The 24,401-nt window shown below is 39.5% G+C and overlaps 1 protein-coding gene across 4 annotated transcripts in view; it reads left to right on the top strand.

Annotated features, from left to right (window-relative positions):
- Nucleotides 1-24,401, top strand: part of slc38a4 (solute carrier family 38 member 4) — a 43,978-nt gene that overhangs the window by 18,584 nt on the left and 993 nt on the right. For 3 of the 4 annotated variants that reach the window (XM_012851620.3, XM_012851619.3, XM_021310083.2), the window contains 15 exons: nucleotides 2,011-2,269; nucleotides 2,511-2,604; nucleotides 2,798-2,913; nucleotides 3,606-3,679; nucleotides 3,819-3,911; nucleotides 4,946-5,027; nucleotides 5,112-5,194; nucleotides 5,678-5,736; nucleotides 7,811-8,071; nucleotides 9,449-9,528; nucleotides 9,674-9,774; nucleotides 10,855-10,979; nucleotides 20,384-20,528; nucleotides 21,078-21,175; nucleotides 21,371-24,401. The exon at nucleotides 21,371-24,401 is cut by the window's right edge and continues 993 nt beyond it. In XM_012851620.3, coding sequence (XP_012707074.1) covers nucleotides 2,145-2,269; nucleotides 2,511-2,604; nucleotides 2,798-2,913; nucleotides 3,606-3,679; nucleotides 3,819-3,911; nucleotides 4,946-5,027; nucleotides 5,112-5,194; nucleotides 5,678-5,736; nucleotides 7,811-8,071; nucleotides 9,449-9,528; nucleotides 9,674-9,774; nucleotides 10,855-10,979; nucleotides 20,384-20,528; nucleotides 21,078-21,175; nucleotides 21,371-21,475 — 1,641 coding nt within the window. In that variant the 5' untranslated portion in view covers nucleotides 2,011-2,144 and the 3' untranslated portion in view covers nucleotides 21,476-24,401. The remainder of the gene's footprint in view (nucleotides 1-2,010; nucleotides 2,270-2,510; nucleotides 2,605-2,797; nucleotides 2,914-3,605; nucleotides 3,680-3,818; nucleotides 3,912-4,945; nucleotides 5,028-5,111; nucleotides 5,195-5,677; nucleotides 5,737-7,810; nucleotides 8,072-9,448; nucleotides 9,529-9,673; nucleotides 9,775-10,854; nucleotides 10,980-20,383; nucleotides 20,529-21,077; nucleotides 21,176-21,370) is intronic. The other variant, XM_021310084.2, reaches the window with a different exon arrangement.

Below are 24,401 nucleotides of genomic sequence, written 5' to 3'. Positions count from 1 at the left end.
AGTATTGATCTTCACCAAGATGGCTGCCCCCATAAGAGGACCTTCAAATGAAAATTACTCTTAATTGAGAAAGCTTATCATTTATTGAACAGTATGTAATAATTTTATATTTAAAGTACTTTCAGCAGTTTGAATTCTGATTTTGACCGGTCTTCTCCTTTAATTTCCGTCCATTTACAGCCATCAATTTTTGCTCTTTTACGACACAATTACCAACAAATTAGGTGTGTATCGCAAACATAGCATGTACGCTTAGTTAGTATTAGGGGTGGGAAGTGTACTGGTGTCCAGGTGGAACAAGGTTTTAAAAAGTTTTCAGAATGACGCTTTTTGAAAAGCTAAGGTAAACTCCAACGGTTTAAAATCCATTTAATGAGATGCCGGAGAAAGGGACTGTTTTCCGTTCATTACTTCCTCTATGCTATTGCAATGTATCATAGTGCCATCTCCACCCTACATGTTGCTAACCAGAAAACAAAACTTTTGCCTAAAAGTTTTTTTTAAAACCTTTTACTTGGGTTGGTAAAAAATTGCTAGATACTCTGCAATAACAGACAAAATGTTCTTGCAGCTTGTTGTTGATGATCATCTCAGCATAACTTTTTCCTTGTCTGATGTCTGACAGTTATCGTGCGATTGGTCAGAAGGATTAAAACGGCGGGATTACTTTGCTGACGTATAAAGCAATGAGTAGGTCCTATGGGGACTTTCAAAGAGTTCTAATGTTCAAGTTTTCTTGTGACTTAAGAAATGTCCTGGCCAGACAGAACTTTCCTTTTTGCCAGTTTGAGTGAAAAAAAAAACTATTTCTCTTGTGGTGGATCTAAAGACCTTTAGTGTAGAAACTAAAGCTTTTGCTTCAGTTCTGTAGCTGCTGAGGTTGTGGAATCCTGTAAGCATCTTGGTTTATTTACTGAAACCAGCCCAGTCACGGTAGTTGCTGAACGTGGGTGCTGAGTGGCCAGTTTTATCCACGTGTAGGTAGAACAAACTGTATCAAACACCTGAAAAAGCTCTTCGTAAGGAAAGAGAGTTTGATATGTTTTTTATATAACTGGGTGTAGTTATTCCCATAGCTGAAGTTTGCCTGGTATTTTTTATTTTATTTTTGTGTGTGTGTGTGTTTGGTCAGTGTGTACTGCTGTGGATCTTTTCCTCAGACCAAGTCAAAGAGTTCTTTGTGTGAAAGATAAACAACACTGTAAATAATTTTTGACGTAGTTGCATTAGAGTCATGCCTGCTTAATTACCTGCTTTTGACCTTTCTGTTAAACAACTTATTGATTAGGGGCACAGACGAAAAATAGAAGGCAAGTATCCTGTTTGCCCCCTAATAGCTTTGGACAATATTGATTTGAATGTAGAAAAAAAAAAGATTAATGTTAAAAGAAGGCCGTGTCCTACTTTCTTATATTTTTATTAAAATGTTATTTTGGGAGATATTATTTATTTCTTCTTTTAGCAAGGGTGCTCCCAGGTAATGCAAGGTGATAAAATCTGTAGCTGCATGTGTACTCTGGGTTCCCTCAGGGTTCCTTGTCATAATTATAACCAGTTTCTATGATCCACCCAACAGCTTGGCACACTGTGCTTTTTAAGGTGGACTAATACACCCACACTTTTAGAATAAGGTCTTTTATAGACTGGTCTTTACAGCTAAACTTGAAGAAGACCAGACATCATACAGACTGCTAACCTAGCACTCTGCTTTTGTGGGTTAGAAAAGCTCTCCTCAAGGTAGTAGCAGAGTATCCCATTGTTCCAAGAAACAGCTTGCAAGGTAAACAGCTCCGTTTCACTGGGAGTGTTCTTCATCAAGGCCAATACACTGTGGGGGAGGCTGATAAGGCCTGCCAACATATGGCCTTTCAGGTCTGTAATCAGCTGCATATTGCCACTCCTTTAGTAAGCTTTTGCTTTTTAGCCCATTAGGGAAGACGAGTTTAGTGAAAAAACTCAACGGAAATCTAAATACGACACTTGATGTATTTTCTTCTGCTTTCTTTGCAGGTTTTTATTTTCTAAGGTATCAGCGTCCAATCAAGCCTGAAGAAGAATCACCTTGTGTCACCTCTTTGGGACGGCTAAACACTGAACAATCAAAGAAACACAAGTACCCTCCTTCCCGTCTTCCTGCCGCCATCATGATGCCAAGAGTTAGAGAACTCATGGAGCTGCGGAGGGTCCCCACAGAGGCTGATGATGATAGCACCGCCAGCTTGGACGGGCGTTTCAGCTCCATGGATGTGGAAAAGTCCACCATCGCCAGGTCAGCAAAGAGTCCAATGAGTTATTTTGGATAAAATTGCAGTTAGGTTGGTTTGGATAGCTTTTTTCAGTTGTTAAATAAATGAATCAAAACAGCTTTTTGTATTAGCTCAGGTTCAATTTAACATTTGTTTGACCATCTGAAATGTTTAATTTTGACTAAAAAGCAAAACAGAAGAAGGGCCAAATAGTCTTTCCCAGCTTCTTGTGAAACCTAAAGACTTGTTTCCTTGGTCTTCCAGCAGTCAGTATATGGACGATAATGAAGATGGGGAAGAAGACAGGTTCTTGTCAAATGGGCTGATGAAGAAGAAGAAATATGAGGAAGAAGAATATGTAAGTGAACTCGGGGGTCGCTCCAAATATATGGTCAACATTAAAGACGAATGAAGCTGTCGTCAGTGTCTAGAAAATGCAGAATCTATTGAGACTGTCAGAATTTGTATTGCATGTTTTCGATAAGAGTTGTTCCCGTTGAAAGCAATGACAGAAGTCCAACAACTTCTTTTCCATCTTTTCTCTTGGACAGCATCCAGGCCATGCTTCTTTCGGCATGTCGGTATTCAACCTGAGCAATGCCATCATGGGCAGTGGCATCCTGGGCTTGTCCTACGCCATGGCCAACACCGGCATTGTTCTATTTACGTAAGTCCAGAACAGCAGAGACTGAGTCAGGTTGCATAAGGACTTATTAGGAAGTGACATTGCTCACACGGAAATTGCTAATGTGTCTACATATTGCGTTCAATCATGTGGCAGTTTGGACAACTATTAGCTTTAGTCTTGTAGTTGACTGGCCCAATATTAAGCACTCTTGCCCCCACTAAGCTGGGTAAACTCTAGCATTATCTACTTCTCTGTCCTAAAACATTATTAGCACTCATGAAGGATTTCCTTTGTTGCACCCCTGCCTTCCATTCTTCATGCACCACTGGGCGGCCAGCGCCTGGAGGGTTGCCAATGCAGGATCACATATGAGAAAGATAACGAGTTGGGGGCACAGTTACTCCTGGAGGCTGTTCAGCTGTAGATTTTCTGTTCCAGGACTTCCAGTATCACCCTGCTGACACAGTAGGCTATTTTAAGTGACCAGGGCTTGGATGAGTTGGCATCCCTTCGACATGCCTAAACACGGGTCATCCTAGAACCATGCTAAAGTTGAAAGGACACAGTGTCCCATGAGGCCAGCTACCAAAGGACGCACATCTCAGAGCAGCAGCAGAGAGGCTTTGCTTTGTCCTCTTTAAGTGAAATGATATAAGAACTCTGATTATATGTGCTATATCAAGCATCTTGTACCCCCGCTTTATCTTTACTTTCTGTCTGTCTCTGTGCAGAATCCTCCTCATCGGCGTGGCCATCCTCTCCTTGTACTCCGTGCATCTACTCCTCGTGACAGCAAAAGAAGGAGGTTAGTGTTAAACTTAACATGCAGCCACCTCAGATGTGGTGATTATGACAGCTCTGCTGGTTATTATGGAGGATGTGGACTTGTTAGCCTTTTTAGTTTAATTATTTGATTGATTGTCTCAACTTGCCTGCTTTACCAGGATCTCTGATATATGAGACACTGGGAGAGAGAGCGTTCGGTTGGCCGGGGAAAATGGCCGCCTTCGGATCAATAATCATGCAAAACATTGGAGGTAAATCAGAACTCATTGCATAACTATGTGCAACAGCAGTGTACAGGTGTGAATTTGTAAGGCCCTATTCAGACGTCTATCTTGGGTCATCCAATGCCAACTTGACCCTTTCAGGAGTGCTTTGGGATGTCACGGCCACATGCTTTTTGCCGTTTTAATGCAAATGTCATCCACAGCCAAGTTTTAAATATATATTTAAAGGTTAAATTTAATCACAATACAAAGTTAAGTTATTGACAAACTTTCAAAACAACAAAGCTGAAACTGAGGCTCATTTTCAAATGTCTTGCATACATTTCCTGTCTCCTCTGTGGCTTGAGGCACACAGCAAACTGCACTTCTCATGGCTTCCTGTCAAAAATTTTCCGCTCTGTAATAAAAACCATTTGTGGAGTGCACGACACGTAATTGTCCTGTTCCCCACATGAGCTGTGGCTCTCTGCAGCTCATCCAGAGTTACCATTTGCTTCTTAGCTGCTTCTGCTAATAATGCTCCTCTTCCCCAGTCAGTCAGTGTAGGCAGAAGGATATGTCTTGGTTGGTTTCCGTTTTCAGATGACCGATTGAACAATGCTGTGAGATGTTTAAAGCCTGGGTTATCGTTTTAGAACGTAGCCCTGCACTGAAATGTTTGTTCTGTAATGTCTTCTAACAAACCTCTGGGGACTTAACAGAACAGCTGGGGACTAGACTGCAGCCATGTGGATTCAGGTTACTGTACTGCTACTGATACTGAGTGTCTTCTGAAAGCACTTGGTTCCACATCATTCAGGGGTGTCAGAGTAAAGGGGTAAAAGTAGAAAAGCTATTCATATTTTTCAAAATCCAATCTAAGAAAAATTGAAAAGCCCATTCTGAGTTGACATTTTAATGTTGATGTTCTGTAGCTTGCATAGAGGATATCTGCTGTCTAAAGACACATGTTGAAATGCCAAGAGTGAGCAAAGATACTATTCTAAATATGTTAAAGACTCAAGAGAATTGCATTGAATTACAAAGTGTGACCAACCTTTGTTGTTGTTGTCCTCTTGCAGCCATGTCCAGCTATCTCTTCATTGTGAAGTACGAGTTGCCTGAAGTGATCCGAGCCTTCCTACGCTTGGAGGAAAACTCAGGGTGGGTGTCTGCTCTCAGGGAAAATAGCCTCCATTTCTTTGCTGTTTTCGATCCTATGGTTTTAAACCTGCATTGCGTTTGCAGTGAATGGTACCTAAACGGCAACTACCTGGTGGTGTTCGTCTCCATCGGAATAATTCTCCCTTTGTCCCTCCTCAAAAACCTGGGTAAGGACAAATGCAGTTTCACTCACATCCTGCGTGGCTACTTTGCATACCATCTTTGAGACTCTCGTAAACTTGGGTATGTCATGCCAAATGTGCTCCTTAAAGCTGCCTTGAGTCACCTTTACCACACCACATGTAACACAACACCAGTGTGATGCTTAGTCAGCCCTGGTAGTTCAGGGTTTTAGTAACATGACCCTGCTATTTAGCCCACAGTGTTCATGTTGACTTTTAATGGCTCAGCACCAAAAAGACTGCATACCAAGTCATGAAACCGAGACACGAAGTAGGCAATTAAGTTGAAATAATTACCTAGACAATAAAGTTCTGGCACCACCTGACATCACTGTTTGTGTTCGCTTTAGATGTGGTTTTATTGGAAGTATAGAAGCCTTTGTACAATTGCTTTTTGTTAATTTTTTAGAAATGGGTTATAATTTTAAACAGAATATGCTTTTTATTTATTTATTTTTTTCCCTCTAGGTTATCTGGGCTACACCAGTGGCTTTTCACTCTCTTGTATGGTCTTCTTCGTGGTGGTGGTAAGTTCTGCTCTGACTACCTGTTTATCATTTGCTACTAAAATAAGCAAATGTCTGACATTCTCTTTGGAAGAGATTTGACTTTTATTTTAAAATATAATGATGCTTTATAAAACTTTTGATTTTTGCTAAAAAATGTGTTTGACAATGTTTGAGCCTATTGAAACCAAAAGGTAGAGGCAAGACATGGGTGGGTTACCTGCTATGAAGGTATGACAGAGATTTAACAACCACAGGAATGTTCTGTCACGCTGTTCCTATGGTCTTTCAAACAATATGTTATTTGCATTCTGGAGCCATTCCTCCTACTTTTGCAGCGAACTGTCAGTCAGCTGGCCAAAAGACGGCATTCATAGCTTTTCCTTGCTTACAAGAAAGAAAAATTTGCAAAAACCTTTCATTTCATGGGAAGAAAATAAATGCCATCTGTCACTCTTATTACGGTACAACGGTTTTAACCAGCTACAATTAGCTTACTATAGCTGTTACACTTAAGAGAAGATTGTTTTTTGTTTTTTTTAATTAAGCACTTACAAACTAACATTAAATGAAGAGGGTGGTTATTTCAAGTTTTTGTTACATATAAAGAACAAATAATTCAAAAGTAATCTGATCTTATATATTTTTTGCTGCTCTAAATTTAGTGTAAATACTTTGATACCATAAAACTGTGGTACTTGAATCAAAGTTGTCATAACATTAGAATCTGATGCTGGCCGATGCCAGTGTTAGTTAAAACCCCTGGAATCCAGAATAGGAAGCAAGAAGAAATGAGAAGAATCAGTCACTGTCTCTGCAGCTGCGTAAGCTGCGTAAGCTGCTAAACAGCCAAGTAGAGTTCATTTTGTTGGTGAAAAATTTTCTTCCAAACAAAAAACGAGACAAAAATGTCAGAGATAACTTCAAGTAAGGTCTAAATTTAGTCATGTAACGTTGGCAGAGTTGAAATAACAATCAACGAAAAAAGATTTTCAAGCGAATTGAGTCTAAAGTGGAAGAAACCCAAAAATGCATTCCTCCAGGACTTCATCTTTAGTTGGACTAAACTTTCAGCCAATTCAGTCAAGTGAATGTTGTAAAACTGAGTCACCAGTTTAAAACTAAAATGATTACAGATGACTAAATTGTGACTAAAACTGATACATTTTAGTCAAAAGACTATGACTAAATGGAACCTAATTGTTCAAAAGGAAGGCTTCAGCTAACATAAAGTAGGGGCTATCTTCACACATCAATAGCATTGCATTTTACTTTGGAGTTTTTCCTAAATAGAACTAAAGGTCACTACATAACAGGAAAATGTAACAAAAAACTTAATGTAGGTGCTAATCTGTTAAAGATGCAAATTTGAATCTGCTAGCTAGTAACCCATAACCTGACCCTAGCCAGATTGATATCGCTCCGCCTAGCTTCACTTACATCCATCTGGGACCTCTCCCATAGAGAGTGATTTCTCCAACCAATTTTATTGTCTAGCCAATCAGAACGCAGGGCTGGAGTTTCATAGATGTGACGTAGTGGAGAAGCGACCGTGACGTGAGACTGGTTCAGACAATGGCGGCTCGCATGGAGGAAGCAAGCGTTAACATTGATGCTGCTATTTCTTCCTTGTTGTCCAATCTTCCTAATATTGTTTTATTAAAAGAACATCAGAGAACGCCTCTGAAGGCTTTTGTTGGTGGAAACCATGTTTTCGCCCTTCTCCCGACCGGATTTGGCAAGTTTTGTTTTCCGATGACAGACAAGTGGCTTATCCAATCATATGTAAGGATTTTTGATAAGGCCCAGCCTTCAAAAAAGGCAATTCCTATAGAGATGTCCCAGATGGGTGAGTGAAGCTAGGCGGAGCGAAATCCATCTGGCTAGAGTCAGGTTAAGTAACCCAATCTCATCAATAAATTGTATTTTTTATTGATGTGACCAAATAGTGTTGTGTGTGTGTGTATACATTTTTACACAGTGTGTTTTCTCACTATTTGACTTTAAATCAAACTAAACTGTCTTAGTCCAGTTATGACTGGATTAACATATTGAAAGCCCAGATGAAGGCTTTTTTTCCTTTTACCTCTCCTAGCTAATCTACAAAAAGACCCAGCTACCCTGCCCCCTTCCTTTCTTTTATGGGCCATCGTCCAACCTCAGTATGAACGCCTCTGACCTATCGGGGCTGAATGCGCTACATAACAACACGTCACACATGGACTTCTCAAGGGCTGACGTCACCCCAGCGCTCTCCAGCAGCCATGACGCCCATCACACCACGGGAGTCCACTTTGAGCCTCACCCCGACGATGAGGAGATGTGCAGGCCCAAATACTTCATCTTCAACACCCAGGTAGGACGCGAAGGATGCAGGGCGAGAGCATTTTCTCTAGCTCACCAGTGTTATTTTCAATAACACCGCTTGAACTGGAAGGCAACAGCGTCAGAAAATAGACAAAAATAAAAATCTGCCAAAGTTTAGAAATGAACGGAGTGGAAACTGGATGAACATCTAATATAAGATGTACTTGCCGAGACATGTTTGGAAAAGGTGGGATTATTTGAGGCGTGTTTTGGACCATTGTGTTTAGGAATTCATGTCTGGGCTTCTATCATCATAAATCATGATAAGAATTTGAAGTTAGCCACTCCTACACATGTAGACTTTTGTGAACTACTTAGGAGAAGTAGCCATTTGTTCCCTGCTGACTCTTTCAGCAGGGAACAAACATTCCTGAGGAAGTCCAAGTATTGGGCGGGTGCTATCTGTTTTACTGAATACAGGTTCAGACTTTTCCCCATTTCAACACGTTATCACAAGTTTTACTGTATTGGATGTTATTTTAATACATTACTTCAAATTCAAAACTTGTTCCAATATAAAACTGCAAATTTTACTCAGCCCTCATGAGTCAATCTTTTGTAGAACCAGCTCTTGCTGTTGTTACAACTGCAAGTCTTTTTGTGTCCTTACCGGTTCTGTAGATCGAAACCCTGACTTTTTTCCTCTTTCTTTTTCACAAAATAGCTCAAGCCTAATCAGTTTAGATGGAGAAGATATGTAAATAATTTATGTTTCTGTATAGATTCTCAATTGGATTTAGGTCTGGGCTTAGACTACTAGGCCAGGAGCCTGGGACCTTAAGCTCTGTCAGCCCTCCACAGAGTGGCCAAGAGTGATCAAGAAGTGGTGTTAAATTTAAAAAATGGTTTAAAAAATAAAACTCGAATTTCCTCAGCAGAATGGCACTAATTATACAAATTTTCTTTTGCCCACTATTTATTTGTTCTTAGATCATAAAATCCGTGTTTAATCTACTTTGTTCACCATGAATGTAGAACTCCGGGTGCATATACTTATTGTGTTTCTGCAAATGTTTGATAGTTTAACTGTAGAAAAACTGTCTTGGACGCTTTTTCCTTTGCTCCCTGCTTGCTTAGATTTTTGTTTCTGCCTTTTATTTTAGTTGTAGTTTTCAGAAAAGTTGGTCAAAACTGTTTTAGATCAGTAACTCCCAAGGATTTACTTAATTTGTTTTTATTTCTTTGAAGGTTAGTATTGATGTTTGTTAGTATTACACTGTAATGTACCATCCTCTGAAATGTTTTCTTTTCCTATGTTCACGTACTGCATGTTGAATTGTGTTGTTACTGAAAAGTGCTTTATAAATAAACTTGCCTTGCCTTTATTTAGCTTGTGTCATCTCATTTTCCTATTTTCAACACACAGACTGCATACACTGTGCCCATCTTGGCCTTTGCATTTGTCTGCCATCCTGAAGTGCTGCCTATCTACAGTGAGCTAAAAGAGTGAGTGTTCTTCCTTTTTTACATCAAGCATTATCGTCACATCCTAAGCCAAACTTTTCAATCACTGTGATAACAGCTTATAAAATGGTAAATACTTGGCTGTGGCGTGATCTTCATTTTTGTATTGTTTGTTTGCTGTTTGCAGTCGCAGCCGAAGAAAAATGCAAAACGTCTCCAACTTGTCAATCTTAGCCATGCTCATCATGTACATGCTGTCGGCTCTGTTTGGCTACCTCATTTTTTATGGTAAGGGCAGTAATCCACATAAGCACCATGAGTCAAATGTAACCATAAGCCTAATTCAGGTTTTTATGTGGTTTTATAAGGAAAAGAATAAAAACAACTTTAAAGACAGAGGAGGAAAGACATTATCTATTACCTGAGAGAAACATTATATATCTATGTATACATACTGTGCTGTGCCTCATTGGGGAAAAACTGGAATCGGCAACCTTCTTAAATAACCTTTTCAATGTAAATTAACACGTTCTTTGGAAAATCTGGGTTCAGTTTCACCTTCCACGCCCAAGCCTGAATACTTTCCAACTTACAGAATCAAGAAATCAACCTAATGTAGTCTTTTGACAGTATCAAGTAGGCCAAAAGAAATGACATCTTGCCCTGATCTTAAGTAATTCTAATTGGATGAGAAACAAAGTCATTGGCATCAGTCAGACTCGAGGGGTTCCAAAACCATTTGTGAGTTTTTGGGAAACCAACAAGCCACAGTAAGCCTTTATCCACAGGTGGAGAAAACATAGAACAGTGGTGAAGCGTCCCAAGATTATTTTTTATTGACTCAAGTAAAGACTTTGATTTGGCCACTCTGTATCTGTGACGCCAAGTCAATGTGGCATGAGCTTCAACAGGCTATTTATTCTGGGAAACTCCAGTTTGGCTGAATTATTCTGCAAAGAAGCATGGGCTAAAATTCCTCCACAGCAATGTTAAAAGACTCACTGCTGGTAAACAAATGCTTGATGCCATCGTCATTTAGGCCTACTTGTTCACATAGGGCCCCGTTGGTTTGGACACCAATTTTTCCTTTAATAACTGAAATCCTCATTTAAAAAAAGCCTTATTTACTCATGTTACTTTTAGATTTTACTTGGTGTTCTAGCTTCAGCTAATATCGGCAGGTAAAATACACCCCTCATGGAACTTTTAACTAGCCGTTAATACACGATTTAACTGAATTGCATGCTGGCCTCCCCTTCGTATAAGCAACTGTTTGTATTTAATTTTTGGGATTCCTTTAAATTTATCATTACAAGCTATGATAGTACTGTTTTTTTTTTTTGTTTTTTTATCACATGTCCGTTACAGATAATGTGGAGGCCGAGTTATTGCACACCTTTACCAAAGTGTACAAGTTTGACACCATGCTGCTGTTGGTGCGTCTTGCTGTCCTTACTGCCGTCACGCTGACTGTCCCCATCGTGCTATTCCCTGTAAGTACATGTCACCTTTTAATATAGCTTTTTTTTGTCTGTTCTGATGCCTGGGTTTTACTTTTTCATGTTAGACCTTTTTTTACAAAAAGTAGAATACCCCTCTTCATTATGATGTAGCACAGCTTGAGCTTGAGTCTGTCCCACTTTCATTTCACTGCTTCATAATATGGAGCCTCTTTAAAAGGGTTGCACAGTTTGATTTACGTCACTTAAGCACACGTAAACACACACCACCCCTTTAAATGTTAAGCATTACTGCCAGTGTACGTGTGTGGTTCTCCTTACACAGTGCGTCTTCTCTTTCCAGTCCTTTATTTTGTCATCTTTTGGACAGACCTGTTTTTTTCCACTGCCACTCTGGGGAAAATAAATAGAACATGCTGTTCAGTTGTAACTTCTTTTGTCGTCATTCAGGAACCCAAGCACCCACCCTGTGGTTGTAAAAGCCCACACCTCTTTATTGCACTGGTCATTAAAGGTCATTTAAAAGGTTTCTGCACTAAACACTGTCCCGGTTCTACATTGTTCCTCAGGATCTGGTGGTTTTGGGTCACATGTGGAGCAGTCACCAAAGCTTATCGTCTTACTCCTACTCATTCACACATGTGCCCCTCTTCCTTCCAACTCCATAAATGGTCATGTGATAATTTTAGCTCGTCCCTTATCTGACACCATACCAACAAAAAAGGCCGGCTGGTCAGTGGAAGTTTCCTGTCTTCTTTAGGCTCCAGAACGCGCGCGCACACACACACACACACACACACACACACACACACACACTCTTGTTGAAACATGATAGGCTTGTACTGAAGTTGTTGTAATTGCATTAGGCAGTCAGTAAGGGGCAGCAAGTTTCCTTTTTTCAGTTCTAGAGCTGTGGTAGGGTGGCATGCCGCCATTGTAACCGCATGTTACTGCTGTTGTTTCACAAGTTTTGCATAGCAGTAGGATATGAACTCTAAACCAGCTTTACAATTTTACCATTTAGTTATCTAGCTTTTTGTCTTCCGACAATGTTTAGCTGTTTTTTATAAAAACAAAGTGTGGAAGAACTCCTGGTTTCCCACCCTAAAAACTCTGCTGCGGAGGTTTTACAGGCTCAGACTGAGCAGTGGAAAAACCCTCACCCTGACCTTCGGTGAGATAGCAGAGGCAGGGAACCGAGGATAAGCAGGCGGGGGGAGGATAGTACATTTCTCCATATATCTTGTCTTACAATCCTCCCCACTAGGGTGTCCATTCCTCGAAATGTGTTCGTAATGTTGAGAAATCTGCTTCTGGGTGTGCTTTGAGCTGTATAAAATGGCTTTTAATGGCAGGGACCCATTGGCTACGTTTTTAAACAAACGTTCTAGTCTTATCAGAAAATACCATCATGGTGAAGAGAAGTTATAAGGATTTGCTTAATCATGACATAGGACAAACTATCTGGCTTTTACCAGGGTATAAAAGGTTTATATCTAACCTTACATATACAAAAATACACAACAGATTCCACTCTACCATTATTAATTAAACCAAAACAAAGCCAAAAAGAAAAGTAAGTACGCTTATTTGCTGTTCCCACTGGATCTAAGTTGGCAAGTTGCAGCCACAGATCAAATGCACTGATATTCAACAAGTGTGTGCATGTCAATAAAAGCCCACATTTTTAAAAGTGTTCTAAATCAGCAATGATCTCAGAAAGGAATGTTGTCGTTTGCATTGCATCAAGTGAAAGCTGTAGCTAAAGTGGTCTCTACATGTTAATTTTAAACTAGCTATTACCTATAATTACGCATTTAACCAATGTTTTACCAAGATAGTTACCTTTTTATACACTTAAAAAAAAAAAAATACATGTTTTAAATTTACAACAATTACCAAAACTGTACACCAACTATCTTAACTCTCCGTAATTTAGCTTTGGCTAAAACTAAATCCTCTTTTTGCTGTTGATGGGTAAACTCACCTTTAAATCATAACTTTCAGGCAAAAGCTTTCAACTACAAGTCAAGCAGGAAAGACGCCAGCTTAAAAACCTATAGGTTGGGTGCGATTTGCTGGGAGGGACGGGGGGGATTTACCCCTCCCCACCCTGTCCCCCCTGTTTGTGACGTCCCCCCCCCCCCCCTTCCTCTGGTCATTCATGTCTTACCCCTCTCCCCCCCTCCCCTCTGGTCTGAATAAGTAATATTATGGATTTTTAAAAATGTATTTTTTTTGTCGCCGTTATTTGTGCGTCAAAACACACACACCGTTCCCTAATGTTTTTTCCCCGCTGTGCTCTCCGGACTGTGTTTCTTTTACCCTCGGCGCTTTCCGTAGTTTCAAGAGCGCTAGAGACTGTAGCAACACAGACCTGCGCTCACTGTTGCACAGACTGTTTATTTCATGCGACTTTAGGCTTCTTTTTTTCTAAAGGCGCTTGTAAATTTCATGAGTCACAGGTTGCGTTTTTTTGGGCACGTTTCTGAAAGTTAAATCGCTTATTTGGGCTCTAAAATAAGTGACAAAACAACGGTTATTAAGAGACCTGCCTTCACTAGACACTTTGTATCCAGCTGAAATATCCCTCTGCCATAGGAGCCGACGGTAGTAAAGGCAGAGAGAGCAACTCTGCACGTATTTTCTGCAGTTTACGGTGCAATAACCGGTGATAACTGCTGAAAGTAGATTACTTGGTGCAGATCACCATTTTGAGCAGACATTGGTTCTGAAGATGAGTTTTTAACATGCTGATAACATTGCAGAAACCCAACCCATAAACTGTACTTTAATGCTTATTAATTTGTCTCATTCAGGGTATTAAGCTCCTGCCCAGTTGCAAGCAAAGTGTAAGACTGGAATGACCTGGAAATTTAAAACCTTTTTCCAGGCTTAAACTGTATGAATATGGATATAAACAGCATACAAAAATATTCAAAGAAATTATTGTTGTTGGTGTGAAAGCTCAGAATTAGATGTGTGTGAGAGAGTGATAGAGAAAAAATGAACAAAACTTATGACTTTATTGAGATGTATAATTTTTTATTAATTTATATGTATATGCCTAATACCATGTCTATCTTTGTTTAAGAGGCAAAAAAAATGATCGGCATGAAAATAGGTATTTATTTACAAATATATTTACACATTGTGTAAACATCAGGGCGTCATGATTAGTCATTTATCCATTATAGTCCAGAGTTTAACATTTGGCACTAGGATGTCTTCATTCCAATTCTCAAAAGTGCTTGAAAAATAACAAAATAAAAATATTTTTTGTACAAGCATGTATTTTATTAGTGTCATTTATTGCAAAATTGCATATTAAAATGCCCAAACAGGCTATTACACTTTCAGAAATAAAAGGATAAAACATGCAATTAATTTGCAATTAATCGACATTATGGGATTAATTGATTCAAATTCAAATTTTTAATAATATAAATACATGTCTTGTGTCCTTCACGTTTGTTAATTGAATTTTTTGTTGTCTGTTTTTAAAGAGTATTATTACGTTTTCTGCTCGAAGCGGTTAAAGTAAACTAATACTCACTCCCGAGTCCAGACAGTAGATGGTGCAAGTTTAAAAACAATAGTCTAACCTACTGGATCTAGCTATTTACCTGAAAAAGCAGCTGCTAGCTAACCAAGTAATGAATGAGAACATCTGACAGCATGAACGTCAACAAAGTATTTTGCCATATTTCGGCCAGAAAAATCAACAGAAAAGGTCAAGATTAGATGACGGGACGAACAGCCATGGTAACGTTACAGGACCAACTTTGGTGGATGATGAAGATTTGCAGGCAGCGTCACAAGACAAGAAGCAGCAGCAGCCGATTTGTCCACCCTCCCTCCCAGGACAGGTTGGAGGCTGTCTCCAGCCAGACAGCATGCAGGCCACATAACCTTGTTGTTATGTTCATTTATAAAACACTTGAAATGATACCCCCCTCTGATTTTTTTGCAAATTGCACACTGCCTATAGGCATATTTGAAGCATGCTAGTTTTGGCAGTTGAGTTCTGTATCTAGCTTTTAGCTTGATATGTGTTTTAATCTAAAGGAATACCAACCAGTTATTATTATAAAAGATGCCAGGATTAACTAAGCCTCTTTAATTATCTCTTCACCCAAATTGACTACTTGCGGTGGTCAGAGGGTCCAGTGGCGCCGATGTACAGTAGCCTCACCTCTGTCAGTCTGCCCCAGGGCAGCTGTGGCTACTAACATAGCTCACCACCATCATGGTGTGAATGTGTGAATAACTGACTGTAGTGTAAAGTGCTTTAGGGTCGTCAGACTAGTTAAAGCGCTGTACAAGTAATTTACCATTTTCTTAGTTTGCCTCATTCTAAAGCCTGTAGCAAAGGAGAAACACTTAATGTTGACTTGGTATCTGCTTGTTTTAGCATGAAAATGAATTAAAGTAAATAAGTTAAAGCTTGCTGGGTTAACTATAGTTAAAATCAGTAGATAAAATTTAGTTATTGCGTAGCCATTCTATTGATACATGTTTTAATGAAATTACATGTTAGCCAGCCATTTGTATAAGTAGAGCTAACTTCAGCAAAACAGAAACACTCAACAATGACTTAAAAGAAGCATTGTATAAAAAATATCCATGCTGGCTACACATTTGTGTAGCCAGTTGTGTAAGGGGACCAGCTTTCTCAAATTAAATCCGGAGACACTTCCAGCTCGTAAATGAAAATACAAAAGTGGGGATGTCCAGTCACCCTACACCTGTTGTGTAAACTACTACTATAGCCCCTTTTCTGATTTTGCTGGTATGTAGTTTTAGACTGTGAAAAGAGTGAAAATAATAAAAATTTCACCTTCATGCTAAAGAAGAAAAATCTCCTAAATGATTTTAGAGAAACAATATATAATAAACGTCCATGCTAGCCTCTTGTTTGTGTAACTATTTCTACTAACTCACAAACATAACCCTATTAAACAGAATAAAATGATTTGCTAAGGTTAATTTGTAGCTTTTGAAATTGTTTATAGTGTTTGTAGAAATTGGCACTTAGCCAAAAAGAAGCATTTAATTTCTTTTTCTGACAGGTATGTTTTTAATCCAGTAAAGCATGGAAATTTTTTTCAGGTAAAAGCTTTACCTTCTCTCTGAGCTTTAAATAGTCACAGGTATGTAGAGCGAAGCCTGAGTTAAGGACATAAAAATGTCATATGGAACACAATTGGGGTGAATTAAAACATATATAGCAAAAATAAAAGTGCTTTTGTGAGAATGCTTTCAAAACTGTTTTAATTGTTTACCCCTGCAGCTGTAAAAAGGAACGACTCACTTGGTTTTTACATAAATTACTGAAGTTCTAATGAAGAACCTGTCACTGTCAGTAAGTAAATAAATGAGCTGGCTCAACTAGTCTTGCTGAGAGAGCACAGTATTTGACTTGTTCATGGGATTCCTATTAGTGAGAAGCAGGTGTGCAGAGGAAGGAATGTTTAATTAACTTTCCATAACTATTCATGCTGCTAATTAAACAGTTGCTGCTGCACAGTTGAAAGACTGATGAAGAGAAATGTAAGGCATTGAACACAAAGAGGTGCTTTGTCTCACCGTTTTTCTGCCAACTTTCCATCTGGCCTCGTGAATCCTCCTGGCATGTTTTAAAGGAAGACTCCGACGACCTTCACCGAGAGATTAACGTTAGATTTGTCTGCGACTGTCCTTGGCTCCTTTGGTAACGTAGTGAATGTGAGCAGAGACGATACATCTAACCTGAAAGTATGTGTGTGTGCAGGGGTGCGGTCACATGAAAGGTAGATGCTTACGGGAGTTGGATCACACGGGGCTTTCCTCAGATCTGGTACATAATGAAAGGGCTTAATGTGGAGTCAGACATGTCCCAGTTCTCAGGCCAATGAGGCCATGGGTGAAGGCCAGCGCCGCCGCCATGATCTTACTATCATGAACATGTAAATAGTTGTTTTTATAAGGCAGCTAAGATAGCTGTTAATAAAAGCATCTAGAGATATACAAAATATGAAATCATTCATAATTGTAAAACACTGAAAGAAGTATTTTAACCATAGATAAAACATTACAAGACGTGAAAAAGTAAGAAAAAAATTAAATACAGTAAAATCATTATTAAAATTAATTTATAGTTAAAAATGCAATAGAACCAAGCTAAGTTAATCTTCACTAAACCAAAAATTTGATAACTAGTCAAATAAAATTGTATAGATTAGGGATAACATTGTAGATAAAACTGAACAAACCAAAAAAAACTTTAACCATAAAAGAAAAAAAAACTAAATGTCATGATTTGTCTTGGATGAACCCAGAACACAGCACACACACACACACACACACACACACACACACAGAGCTGGTTTCCAGATACATTTAAATACGTTTAGTTCATGATGAAATCCAAACTAGTACCAAAAACTTTATTTCAAATTGTAGTCATAAAGGAATTAAAACCAAATTAAAACCTTAAATAAAGATCACCTTGCTTAAAGTTTGATCAATTAAAATAATACATTTTTCTTGACTAAAACATTGAAGTTTGTTAGGGTTTGTGAATTCTGAAGCACGGACAAAGAATGCTAGTACATAAAGTAAAAAAAAAAAAACTACTTTAAAACTGGAGTGAATTTAAAAAATACATTAAAACACAATATTAGGGGCATTCCGATACAATAAAAAAGTAGAACCAAATAAGGAAACTTAGAAATCTTGATTTGCCTTTTAAAAACATCAATACTCTTTGTCTAATTTACCAATTTAATATTTATATAAAACCAAAAATATATTATTTTTTTCACAGTCTTTTCCCCCTGTTTTATGAATCTTCTGCAAACAGTGGAGCCAATTTGTTTTGAGCCTTTCTTTCGGGTAGTTGAGCCCCGCAGAGAGCCAGTGTTGCCACTAGAGGGCTCATCCTTCTATTCATTGTGTTTGGTTTGGTTATAGGAGAACTACTTCTATTTGAAAGTCCTAATTTGGGTGTCTAGTTTCCCTTGATGCTTCAGTGCTCCTTTAGCCCCAAAACACTTACACACAAGTTTCCTGTTGATATTTTTACTTGTAAGGGACTTTTTACAACTGCTGTTGCGCCGACAGTCAAGCTACACATTTAAACTGGCGAACCAGAAAGCAGAAGTAACACTCAGATCTTCCCACAGCCTCCGTGTATACAGTTTGTGTTTCACTGTCCTCGGCTGTGTGTGGGCCCGCCCACACAGCAGTACCCCCGTCCTTGGTTTGTTTCTAACCAGCCAAAGCCAGATGTGTCGAGCTCAGGTTAGCTCTACAAGTAAACACTGAGGAGTAGAGAGTATGTCAATATCACATGGTGAACTCCAAAGGCTTCGCGCCAGGTAACAGGCCCGTGCTGAATGGTTTGATGCATTGGGGAGAAATGCATCATCCAGGCTCTAGTTTTCCAGGCCAACCAAATTATGCTCAAGGAGGAAGGAGGCTGTCGGGTTTAGAACCGTGGAGGAGATCTTAGATTTTTGACATCACCAACCACAAGGGCTAAGTTTTGGAACAAGTGGGAACAGTTTATTGGGAGTGAATGCAATGGTGCAAGGATCTCATTGGTGCCTTGTGATTAAGGTAACTTGGTTCATTCTGGCAGCACAGAAAGTTAAGTTCATTAGATTTTTATACCTAGCAGCATGGCAACCATAAAGCCTGAGCTTTGTCAGCACCGGAGAAGATTGGATAACATTTGATCTCTTTTAAATGTACCAGTCATGAGTGTTCAGCAGATAGCCTCTGAGTGGCTTTAGTACGAAACTCTTGAGTTAAAAGGTAATGCAGGACGGTGAGTAAGAATTAAAAAAACTGCCACGACTGACTCCTTCCCTCCCCACATTTTAAGCCTGCCCTTTTCCCACAAGTGGCTAACACAACCTCATGGTCCCATTGCACTGCGGGAGATAATCCCCAGCCTAAAGCACCCAGCCGACGGTGCCTCGGGTTTCTCCTGATCCCCGCAACCTTTCCCCCAGTGAGGGGACTTACACAGGCTGCCTGTGGCCCAGGAGCAAACAGGTGTCTTAGCTCAGATCTGCCAGTTTACCTTCCTCCTTTCTTAAACAAACGCGCACAGTTTAGGAGCAGACTGGTAGACACAAGTTCCGAGAAAGAGGACATTTTTGCAAATGTTAGTTTTTTTCTAGGTAAAGGAAAACTTGTAGTGCCTTGCACATCTTGTCATTTCACAACCACAGACTTCATTTTTCTTTTTACGTTGAAGTAAAATACAGTAATACCTGGCATTCACAATATCTCTGTAAAAACCTAAATAAAATGGTGTGCATTTATATTCAGCCCTCTGTCCTGTGATACGCCTAAACAAATCCCACTGTGACCGATTACCTTCTGAAGTCGACTATTTGTAACCTACACAGTCACAGCCATAGGTTTCAGTAATCTGAGAACCACGATAACTCTGGTGGAGCTGCAGAGATCTGCTGCTCAGGTGGAAGCATCGGTTGACAGGAAAACAATCAGTTGCAAAGTTCACAAATATAGCCTTCTTGGGAGAGTTGGAAGAGGAAAGTCAAAACATGTTGTGTTTAAGGTGTGCCACAAGCCATGGAGGGGGACAGCAAATATGTGATAGAAGGTGCTCTGATCGAATTTTTGGCCTATGGGGGGGACTTGCGTTGGACAACACACTGAATGGTGTGTTCGAAGAACCCAATTAGCCGGATCAGGATTAGCCGGATGAAATCATCTTGGATGTGTCATTTGATCTTGGATGTTTTAAGCAACGTACGAAGAACGGACCCCAGATTACTAGATCAATGTGTGCTTCTGTGCTTTTTTGTTTCTCTTCTTGTGTCTCTGCTCTGTCTTCTGTAACCCCAGTCGGTCGAGGCAGATGACCGTTCATACTGAGCCCGGTTCTGCTGGAGGTTTTTCCTTCCCGTTAATGGGTGGTTTTTCTTCCCACTGTCGCTTCATGCTTGCTCAGTATGAGGGATTGCAGCAAAGCCATGTACAATGCAGACGACTCTCCCTGTGGCTCTACGGTTCCCCAGGAGTGAATGCTGCTTGTCGGGACTTTGATGCAATCAACTCCCTTATATAGGACATTTTTGACCAATCTGTATAATCTGACCCAATCTGTATAATATGATTGAACTTGACTTTGTAAAGTGCCTTGAGATGACATGTTTCATGATTTGGCGCTATATAAATAAAATTGAATTGAATTGAATTGAATACGGCGCCCTCACAGTGAAACATGGTCATGAGAGTATCATGATGTGGGGTGACATTTCTTTCAGCAAGGCAGGAAGAGGATTGAGACTGGATCTGGGTATGGCCTTCCAACAGGACAATGACCCTAAACATGCTCAGCTTCATCAGAACTCCAAACGTTTCACACGTTGTGATCAAGTGAAACAACTAAATGTGTGTGCTTTCTGTCCTATCAGATCCGCTCCTCCATCACAACGCTGCTGTTCAGCGGCCGGGACTTCAGCTGGACCCGCCACCTGCTGATCGCTGCATTCATCCTGGCCTTCAACAATATGCTGGTCATCTTCGTTCCAACCATCAGGGACATATTTGGCTTCATCGGTGAGTTCTGACTCATGGTTTCTTTTATTAGTGTCTCAGTCAGTCAACATGTGAGCTAGCGAGCGTTTCTTGTTGCCCCCCAAGCAGCAGTTGATGGAAGCCTTTTTTGATGCCTGCAAAAAGACACCTCAAAGCTAAAAATAGCTGAGTTTTTTAATCCTCATCTATGCAAAGAGAACTTTAGAAGTGCCCTACTTTTTTTGCTTAGAGCTGGTAGAACTAAATCGTCAAGGGCCTCACTCTGCAAGTCATGGCTGTCCTCTGTGCATTCTTTACAGCCTTTTGTCAGCTTTTCTATTTTCTCAATCAATATCGAATGGAGCACATTCTGTAGGAGTAGAGGCAATTAGGAACTAAGGGATATCTGCTAAAGCAGTGGCAAAACTGCAGCTGTGCTGATGCAATCTAACCTATAAGTAAAGAGTAAAATACTAAAGCATCGTCTGCTACAATATGAAAAAATAAATTCCAGTCCTCGATTTCGCATAAATTGTACCCGTTTAGTCACGTTTCCTGCTTTAATGAAATCTTGTTCCCCTTTGTTTGCAGGCGCTTCTGCAGCTACAATGCTCATCTTCATCCTTCCTGCTGCCTTCTACCTCCGCCTGGTTAAGTCGTTACCATTTAACTCCTGGCAGAAGATTGCAGTAAGTGTACCCTACTGTCTGTTTTTTTCTCTTTCCCCATATCAGTTTTCTGTCTACCCCCCCCCCCCCCCCCCCCCCCCCAAAGGTGGGGTTTACGTCATTAGGCGAAACATGACCCACTGCAAAGTACAGTTGACCCCAGTTATGTGCCTCCTCACCCTCAATCCCTTCTTGCGGCTGTCTCTTTTTCTCCAGGCTTTGGTCTTCCTGCTCGTGGGAATCTTCTTCATGATTGGCAGCTTGTCGCTTATCGCTCTCGACTGGATCCATAACCCACCTGGTTCTGGCCACGGCCATTAAAGTCCCCTCCTTTCCTATTTTGGATTTCTATTTAAGAAAGCAGCAGCCATTTTTTCCCCCACCTCACCACGACGTCTACCTTTCCTCCCTCCATTGAATTAATCAAGAAATCTTCAGCGGGATGTGCTGCATCCTCAGAACATTATCATCATTTTTTGCCTTTGTATTTTGAAATGTACCACCTTCAGACTTTGATGCAAGACGCCATAGTAGACAGTCCGCAATTGTTACCTTACTGCCAGCTGTGACGACACCGAGCAAAATCAGTAGACGGCAGCTTTCACCTGATTGGACCGCAGGGCTGGAGAGATGATGGCGTTCCTTGTCTGTTTTTTTTTTTCAAAATCAAGTAACATTTAAAAACGGAGTGTGTTGTCACCCATGAAAAACCAAGCACTTCTTCAGTTATGTTTCACTTTACGTGGAGATGCAGTAAACAACCCCACCCGTGTCAAAATATGTACACAGATCAAACAAACCATGTATTTTTAAGCTACTATCCATGAAATTGATCAACAAAGACGGTTAAGCAGTAGTATAGTGCATTTATCATGGATGATCATTTTTGGCCAGCTGTGCACAAGAAGCAAGGAGGTGCTTTCAGTATTACTGTCATACAGAGCTCTAAACATGGAGGAGATGGATGTACATAATCACTTGGCATAATATCTCAGATGACTTTCTAGGGCTCTCTGTTGTTCAGATTATGTGAAGATGAAGTCATCCTGGAATAACCTATCAGGCACTTAATCTAGGGCTAGACAGCTGGATGTAGAATCATTTGGTGTTACTGTTATAGCTGGCTTAATTAGCTGAAAAGAAGCAAAAGGTAACTAGATTTTTTTTGATAAATGGAATCTGAAATAGTTGGGGTAAATATTTAAAAAAATTGTTTTATCCTCATCATCTATTCTCTTTACTTGCTATGAGTGCAAGGGCCTTGTATTTTTAAGATAATTCTTACTCTTAATTCAAACTTTTATCATACATGTGAATGATGCATATAATGGTAACTTCACAGTTACCTGGTGAAACTAGGCTTGAAACAAGAGCTCAGGAGCAATCATTTAAATACTGGAAAGAAATACCTTTCGTCCTTCTTTTCTTCTTCTTATTGCCCCCTATCAAACTGGTGAAATCGGTATATTTGTGATTTAAAGCTGTGATTCAACAAACCCCAAAATAGTTTAAATAGCTCAATTTCATGCGTGTCAACTTGCAGTTTGTGTTTATGGATATATAAACAGGTTTGCTTTTAGGGCTGTATACGGTTTGGAAGTCGGAGCTCAGATGTGGAAGTCATGTCAAACCCGAGTAACACCCAAGCAACAGTACTTTACTCTAGCTAGATCAATGTGTGTAGTGGCCACATTGGTTTGAAGCTTTAGGCTGGTGAGAGACCCAATTCCGGTTTTGGGATGCAGTTCAGTTTTATTTTTTCAACTTGGCAGAATGGAAGAAATGTATTATTTTAGCTTCAGATTTGAGATGGTGACTACCACTTTGAATGGAATCCCATGCCCAACAACTGTATGAATACACAATTTGTGTTTGTGCAGTCCATGAGGCTAATGTTAACAGATTCAGAGGGGTATGCTTAGGTCTTTACTCACAAAACCTTTGTTTAAAAATTCACTCAGAAACATTTTTTTTTTCAGAAACAAAACTAATGAACGACGATTTTTAGTGAAAGGACTTAAACTTAGCAATAATGTCTGTTACTTCCAATTTCCTTAGTCTTAAGTGCTAAACTAATCAATAAGGATATGCGCAATCTCTGTAATATCTTGTTCTAGATGGAAACTTGATTTTGAGAGGATTGTCGTTATGGTATTCCACGGTATCCATACACTGCTAACTTAATTTTGTCCATGATAGCCTCATTGCCTAAATTTTCACCTGTACAAATTTAAAGCCATTATTCTTTTAACAGATTTTGGGATATTCTTTAAATTTTATATTGATATAAATATATAATTTGGGAAGTCATTTAGATAAGAAAAGCTCTCTCGTGAGATGCTACATATGAAGCCAGTGATACTCAGCTAGAAATCAGCTAGCTATCTACTCACAAAACAATTTTATATTTTTACAAATTTGCCCTCAAATTGATATTTTTACAATTAAAATGTGATTTTTGTTTTTCAGAACTTTTAAAATGGATGTTGGACATTGCTAAATTCACAAATACCTGCTTCCCAAACCGCTAACCTTAAACATCACACTTACCCAAGCTTGAAGAAAGAGGCTCTTCCCACTTTAGCTATGCTAGCTTACCAACCACCTCCGGCTGGTTTCTCCAGCTTTGGATAGCCATACACTCTTCTCGTCTTCATTTTTACTATAAACTGAGTGCGATATTTTTTTATTTATCTCACAAACATGTAGTGGCTATTCTTTAACCGAGATATTTTGAAGGCAGTGACATGTTAAAAAGTATTTAGTCCACTTCTGTTTTGGCTAACAAAACTGTTCAGTCGCGACGCTAAAGTTGGTTACAATCAGGTAAATAATTCTGTTACAAATTTAAATGCCTTTTAACTACACTTTAAACGGATGCCTTGTAAGTCATGACAGCATTTCACATTTTAAGTGGTGCTTTTTTCATACTTGTTATTTCTCTATATTTTGGCCTCCAAAACAAGTGCCTTTTGTAAAGTAGCTGATGACTACATCAAAATCTCTCATTTGTACCGTTACGTGTCATGAACACACCCTGCCAAAGTTGACATTTATAGATCCTTTCTGGATCTACATAAGTGAAGCAAATAGATATTTCAAATGAAATAGTGTATTGTGTGCATGTTTTTGGATCACAAACATGGTCTCTTTTTGGACAATTGTATATGCTGTGTAAATAATCTTTATTTTATGGTACACTGACATTCATTGCTTTTGAGTGGGTTGTGTTGGGATCGTACTTGAG

The sequence above is a fragment of the Fundulus heteroclitus genome, unplaced genomic scaffold (assembly GCF_011125445.2).
Source record: "Fundulus heteroclitus isolate FHET01 unplaced genomic scaffold, MU-UCD_Fhet_4.1 scaffold_50, whole genome shotgun sequence".
Classification (NCBI taxonomy): Eukaryota; Metazoa; Chordata; class Actinopteri; order Cyprinodontiformes; family Fundulidae; genus Fundulus; species Fundulus heteroclitus.
Note: the sequence above shows the minus strand (reverse complement) of the source record. Positions and strands in the feature narration are given on the sequence as shown.